Genomic DNA, 7,480 nt, shown 5'->3' with positions numbered 1-7,480 from the left:
CGTCACTCTTCATTTCCTAATGAACATCTGTTGCTCTTCCTAGGCCTTAGAAGGCTATGCTTTCTGCTGGCTGATAGAACTTTAATGATCTAATAGGTATTTGACCGGGACTCTTGCCTTATTATTTTTTGTAACACGCAATGTCTAGGCCATATATGTTCTGCCTTAATGGCCCTTTTCTTTACCAGGACCATCTCTATGTTCAAGTTACTACCCAACTCTTCTGTTACCAACCAGGTTTTTAAACTGTTATTTTCATTTCATTTATCCTGAACTCTATTCATGTTCTTCTCTAAGGGCTAGAGCTATGCCTTTGTAGACATTCAAACTACTGTCTTAACCTTATTTGACACTGGTCAAAAGGTTAAGGCCATACCAGTGACATTTATCCTGTGACTCAAAATGCAGGGCAATGTGTTTATTTTGGACTCTATAAATACTGACTTTTTAAAAGTGAAAAGCAGCAATAAAATAGTGAAAAAGAATAGGGTAACTAACTTACACTTGAGTGTAAGTTGAGATTTACCTCATAAGAGACAAGAGCTCAGCAGTCTCTCAGATTGTTCATAAGGCCTTAATTTAGGAATTTAGACCTACATTTAGGAATTGGGTTTGCTAACAATTTGTAGTTGTTGTCATTTTAAGGATGATTTTGATATATTTAAAATACCACTTGACATTTCAAAAAAGTATTTGATGGAGATTAGTGGGGGCTAGAAATCTGGGCATGGGTTTGGCAGTGTCTATGAGACAACTCAACCTTTTTTGCTTTCTTTTCAGTAGGCTTTGAATTAAAAGGTGTTTCCTGCACTCCAGTTTCTAAGTGTGTCTGTTCGTGTGTATGTGTCTAGTGTCATATGCCACTGAACATTGGGCACAGACATGGACTAAGTTTTAAGATTTCTGTCTCTGAAATGTTAAGTCATAAATTGTGGAAAATTAGACTTACAGTTTTGTTCTTGAAGTTTTTAAGCAAAGTTCCTCAATTTCCTTTTAAAGAAACTTTGTTGCATTTTAAGTCCATTTTCATGTGAATATATTTGAAGTGTACATAATTTTGCTATCTTAAGTGTATAAATTTTATTTTTCTAATTCATTTTGATAAGTTATCAGTAGATTAGAATTCCTTAGATGTTTTGGCATAGTGAAAATGAGGTTTTCACTGAAGCTATTTGGGAATAGTATTCACAAAATAAAATTTAGAAAAGATAACTCATAGGAAAGAGTTTTTATCCCTTCTTGCCCCTGGCCCCTAATCCCCAGTGTGTGTGTGTGTGTGTGTGTGTGTGTGTGTATACGTACGGACACATGCTTTTGATTTTCTTCATTTATGAGAATAATACTGAATACATTGGTCTGGACCTTGTATTTTTCACTTAGTGTCTTCCTGACCACCAAAAAGTAGTATGTTGTAGCAGTAATTAACAGTGAAAGTCCCCGAAAGGAAGAGAAGTCTAGATAGAATGCCTTTCAAATGAGAGTCTCTTTTCTCAAAAGTCCAGTAACTGTTTTAATATTGTTGTTTTAATTTGTTGGTTTTTAAGATACTAAATAGTTGAAAAAGGCCTTTTGGTTGTTGTAGAGTAGTGCTGGGGTTGGTTGCAACCCAGGGTCTTCACCATATTATGCATATTGTACCACTGAGCTTCATTGGACCCAGCCTCCAAAGACTATGTTTCATGGATAAACAGAAGTGTAACAGTTTCAGGATTTTCATACACTTTTTTCCCATTATCTTCTACTTTTATAGTAGAATAATGTCCTTATTTTATCATATTCTTGTTTCTTTATAGTTTTAATCATAACTATGTATTTAACTACCACCTATTGTTCATTTATACATGCTGAACTTTTTGGCTTGTGTTAAATAGTTCTTTTTTTTTTTTGGCTATACAATTTTTTTGAATAATTTATTTTATTAATGTGGGTGTTTTGCTTGCATGTGTGTCTGAATGCCACTTACATATCTGTTGTCTGTGGAGACCAAAAGAGGGTGTCAGAGCTCCTGGAACTGGAGTTAGCATTGTGAGCCACTATGCAGGTGCTAAGAATTGAACCCTAGTCCTCAGGAAGTGTGGCCAGTTCTCTTAGCCACAGAGCCATTTCTCTGGCCTCCCTGCTACAACACTTTATTTTGCTTGACTTACTGTTTGTCATATTTTTCATGGTCTTAGTGTCTTACTTTATGTTTCCTTTCTCATATTGTTAAACAAGTTTAACAGTGTTTTTCTGTATTGTGTCATTATTTTTCTGTTTTCTACAGTTTAAATAATCGTTTTAAAATTTTGTTTGTTGTATGTGAGTATTTTGGTTATGTGTGTGTCGGGTGCTCTGCTGCTCTTGGAGCCTAGAAGAGGGTATCAGAGCCCTTAGAAGTGGTTGTGTGTGAGCTGCCAAGTGGGTGCTGGGCAGTGAACATGGGTCCTGGAAGAACAGCCAGTGCTTTTAACCCATAACCATATCCCCAGCTCATCTTTTTCTGCTTTTATTTTTAAAAGTCACTATATTTCAGTAGTTTATCTTATGCTTTGGTGGTATTTGTTTTGTTTTCAGTTTGATATTTGATGATTGTTTATAGATTATTTATTTATTGTGGGAAAATTGGCAGCCATTTTTTCTTCAGTTATTTCCTTTTTATTTCTGTCTATATGAATAATAATAGAAGAAAATATTTTGTATCTAGAGCATCACCACACTCTAGTTCACAAAGCAATTACATATTTTTAGTTTTTCCATTTTTATTATTACATATTATTCACACAATAATTGTTTAATGTTGGTTATTTTCAAATGTGTAATTGAAACATTTTGATAGGTTGATCCCAGATTTTCTCTTAATTCCCTTCCCTTCTATTACAAGCTTGTATTAATAATGCTACATCATTCCACATGTGAAAGAAAATGGAATTTTTACCTTTTTACTACCTCCCCTTCTCCCCCCTCCCCGAGACAGGGTTTCTCTGTGTAGCCCTGGCTATCCTGGAACTCACTTTGTAGACCAGGCTGGCCTCGAACTCAGAAATCTGCCTGCCAGCCTCTGCCTCCTGAGTGCTGGGATTAAAGGTATACACCATCATTGCCTGGTGAGATTTTTACTTTTTAAGTAATTTTGGTTAGCATGATCATGTTTTCTTTTTCTTTTGTACTTGACATGATTTATTCTTCATGGCTGAATAATGTTATCCTCTGTGTGTGTGTGTGTGTGTGTGTGTGTGTGTGTGTGTATGATAGTTTACACATTTATAAATTAATCAAGACATGTGGTGACTTTGTAATGTCTCTTTTGTGGATACTGCTGCAGTAAATGTGCTTAGGCAAGCAAAGCACTATTATGCGCTGCCTTTTATCCTGTGGATTGTTCCCCGGGTATGATGCAACTGGATCATATAGTAATTAGATTTCTCTTGGTTGGAATAATATAATATAATATAATATAATTTTCTAGGGACTCACATCTTAAGATAACCAACATTCCTTTAATAAGTATTTAAATTCATGCCTTTTAATTTTGTCAATTCATTCAATAATTGTTTTATCATTAATTTATACACAGATGATTTCATGATTGCTGAGTCCCACTCTCAAAGTTTGATTAACTGTGTCTTGGAAAGACTAAGGCTAAAGCATGTAACTTTAAATCAATCTCCTCCTCCTCCATCATCTTCAATCTTTTTTCTTTTTTTAATGGTCCATCCCGGTCCACCCTCTGACAGTTCCTCATCCCATTCCTCCTTCCCCATCTCCAAGAGGATATCCTTATATTCCCACACACCAACACAACCTACCAAGCTTCCCCATTCCCTGGGGCCTCAAGTCTCTGGAGAATTAGGTAGCTCTTTATTCATTGAGGGCGTCCCAGGCAGTCCTCTGCTGTTTATGTTTCAGGGGCATCTGGTCAGCTAGGGTATGCTTCCTGGTTGGTGACTTAATTGTCTGTCAGATCTCAGGGGTCCAGGTTTCTTGAGAATGCTGGTCTTCCTATGGGGTCGCTCTCCTTTCAGCTTCTTCCAGTCAACCACAGGGGTCCCCAATCAGACCTGCTTGTGTATCAAGTCTGTTAGCTTGTGTCTTTTTATTGGGGAATTGAGTCAGTTGATACTGAGAGATATTAAAGACAGATGATTGTTAGTTCCTGTTAGGTTTGTTGTTGTAGGTGTCATTATGTGTATATGATTCTCCTGGTTTGGTTTTGTTGTGAAATGATTAATACCTTGTTTTTTCCTTGATGTAGATACCCTCTTTGTGTTGGAGTTTTCTTTCTAGAATCTTCTGCAGGACTGGGTTGGTAGATAGATAATTTTTCAGGGCATTGTAGCCTGGGTTGGCATTTGTGTTCTCGTAGGGTCTGCATGAGCCCTGTCCAGGCTCTTCTGGCTTTTAGGGTCTCTGTTGAGAAGTCTGGTGTAATTCTGATAGATCTGCCTCTGTATAGTACTTGGCTTTTTTCTCTTACAGGTTTTAATATTCTTTCTTTGTTCTGTGTGTTTAATGTTTTGATTACTATGTGGTGAGAGGATTTTTTTTTTTTTTTTCTGGTCCCATCTATTTGGTATTCTATAGGCTTCTTGTACATTTATAGTCATCTCTTTAGGTTCAGGAAGTTTTCTTCTATGATTTTATTGAAGACATTTTCAGGTCTTTTGAGCTGGGAATCTTTGCTCTCTTCTTTTCCTACTGTTCTTAGGTTTGGTCTTTTTATTGTGTCCTGGATTTCCTGGATGTTTTGGGTTAGGTTTTTTTTTTCTGTTTTAAATTTTTTTTTTGACTATTGTGTTGATATTTCTAAGGTATCTTCTGTGCATAAGATTCTTTCTTCTGTCTCTTTTATTCTGTAGTTACTGCTTGCATCATAGTTCCTGACTTCTTTCCTAGGCTTTCCTTTTCCAGGGTTGCTTCCCTTTGTGTTTTCTTTACTGTTTGTACTTATGTTTTCAAGTCTTGGACCACGTTGTTCAATTCCTCATCTGCTTGATTGTGTTTTCCTGTATTTCTTAAAGGGATTTATTTGTTTCCTCTTGAAGGGCTTCTACCTGTTTACCTGTGTTTTCCTGTATTTCTTTCAGTGAGTTATTTCTATTTACCTTAAAGGACTCCATTTAATCTTCATGAGATAGGAATTTAGGTCAGCATCCTGGTTTTCCGGTGTGTTGGTGTGTCCAGGGCTTGCTGTGGTGGGAGAACTGGGTTCTGAGGGTGTCAGAGTATATTGACTTCTGTTGGTTATGGTCTTGTGCTTGCCTCTCCACATCTGGTTATCTCACATGTTAATTGAACTGGTGTGGTATTGGGGTTCTTCTGGGGTTTCAGGAAATGAAGAGTGAGGAAGGGTGAGGTGGTATTGTTTGGGCAGCTGGGCTGACTCTCGGCATGCATTCTCTACTAAGGAAAACTAGAAGGCTTTTGTCAACCACTTGATTCTACTCTTTGGGCCTTTTGAGTTGTAGCAATTAATAGACATAGTCTCTATCTTCCTAAGGTAGAAAGGTTTAGCTGTTTTTGTAGATACTTTATAGATGTAGTATTGTGCATATGTGATGTGTTTAACCCTTGTTATTTGCATCTACAAAATCAAGGTTTTGTTACCTGTTTGCTATATTGATCTGCAAAGTTGCTTTAAAAATTGTGTTGAACTTGTCTTAATTCTTAATGTCTTGATACAGCTACTGTTCTTCTCTTTTTTCTGACAGGCAGTTTGTCACAGCTTATTGGTTATTCCTGCCCGAAGCCAGAGCTTTGACATCATGCAGAGTGCCATCAGTAAGCATTTGGTAAATATCCTTAGTTTTATGTTTGTTTGTTTGTTTGTTTTAAGTAAATGAAGTTTCTCTGGTATCTCATGGCACGCAGTGGTAAGAACTTTTGCTGGCTGTTGCTAAGTATGTCACTGAGGGTGCTGTTGGGAAGTGAGTAGAAGGAGGCATGCATTCTCTTTCTTAAGACCTTACTTTCTGTATTTGTGAAATAAGAGACCTTAAAATTAAAAACCAGAGCCGGGCAGTGGTGGCGCATGCCTTTAATCCCTTTAACTTGGGAGGCAGAGGCAGGCCATTTTCTAAGTTCAAGGCCAGCCTGGTCTACAGAGTAAATTCCAAAAATACAGTCATTTCTGAGTTAACCCCAGTGAGTGTGTTTGGGATCCAGTAGTTTGTGGTTCAAAGTAGGGACATTATAGGCTTAGTCATTGGAAGCAGTGGGCTCAGCTTTGAGACAGACTTGTCTTTTAACTCTTAAATTCACATTTGTATGCCTCCACTAGTTCTTTACACTTCCTCTAATACTTATATTGTGACTTGGATTTGTTTGTAGAATGTGTTTAATTGCAACATTAAAATCTGTTTTTCTGGGGATTCACTTCTGTGATTAATTTCCACAACCCTCTTCCCTCTTTAAAGGGAAGTTTCCCTTGAATTGGGAAAGAATGCACTGTTAACTCTAAGTGTCTTTCTTTCCTTACTGTCAGACTTCCAGCTCTTATTCTCTTAACATCAAAGATGTGGACTTTTTTTTTCCTTCTCTGCTTCTAGTCACAGGTTTTTGCTTTCATGTGCCCACATTTGTTGTGGGAAAGGCTTAACATCCCAGCCAGTCTGGCCTCCATTTTGAGATTGCCTTTTGGAGGAGGTTCAGATCCGACTGTACAGTTACAGCTGTGTTCCAGCCTTAGTGACAGTGCACCCCTGTGAGCTAGATGAATGACCACACCATAACGAACCTTTTCTGGCTTTTGGGTTTCTTTCCAGTGAGCAGCTTAATGTTAATATAATATCTCCTACTAATCCCTCTAGATGCATTTTCCTTATTGTACCCACATGGCTAAATGTAAAAGAGACTGCATATAGAGTAGAAGACATATAACTATGATTGTTAGGATTATGACTTTGGATATAATATATGAAGCATTCCTTTAAATAATGTTATTTCTGACCGAGGATAGAAACTGTAATGTTTGAAACTTGTAAAAGCTTCCTCCATGAAAGGGAAGCTGTGCATGGATTCTATCAGTGGCAGTTCTCAGGCGTGGCTCTGTGTTAGAATGCTAGCTTGCACGTGAGAGTTCCTGAGCTCTGGTTTCGATTTTCATTGCCTTACACAAAAGTTATTTCTTCATGCAAAGTAATTTCACTTTTCTTCACTCAGGTTGGGCTGACTGTAATTCCTGACAGCACAGCTGGCTGTATATTTGGAGCGATGTGTAAGCTCCTGGATCATACATGTGTAGTTAATGAAGCTCTCCTGCCATTCCTGGCTTCTTGTTGCTACAGCCTTCTTTATTTTCTGCTTACTCTAGAGAAAGGGGATGCAGAACATCTAAAAAAGAGGTAATGCTTACTTTATTTTCAGCCTTAATCTTTCCCCTTTTGTTTCTCTTCTCCTTAAATAAGAGTGAAGGGGAACTAGGTTTTAGAGCTAATTTAAGTTCATTCAGTGGGCTTGAATATACTTTGGTAGCTTTTTTTTTTTTTTTTTTTTTTTTTTTTTT

The 7,480-nt window shown here is 37.3% G+C and overlaps 1 protein-coding gene across 2 annotated transcripts in view; it reads left to right on the top strand.

Annotated features, from left to right (window-relative positions):
* The window catches only part of Tex10 (testis expressed 10), a 48,676-nt gene that overhangs the window by 32,274 nt on the left and 8,922 nt on the right, over positions 1-7,480 (top strand). For both annotated transcript variants that reach the window (XM_029476084.1, XM_021159427.2), the window contains exons 12-13: positions 5,688-5,768; positions 7,138-7,319. In XM_029476084.1, the coding sequence (XP_029331944.1) occupies positions 5,688-5,768; positions 7,138-7,319 (263 nt within the window). The remainder of the gene's footprint in view (positions 1-5,687; positions 5,769-7,137; positions 7,320-7,480) is intronic.

Source organism: Mus caroli, chromosome 4 (genome assembly GCF_900094665.2).
Source record: "Mus caroli chromosome 4, CAROLI_EIJ_v1.1, whole genome shotgun sequence".
In the NCBI taxonomy this organism is placed as follows: Eukaryota; Metazoa; Chordata; class Mammalia; order Rodentia; family Muridae; genus Mus; species Mus caroli.
The sequence above is the reverse complement of the archived record's forward strand: the minus strand, read 5'-3'. Positions and strand labels throughout refer to the sequence as shown.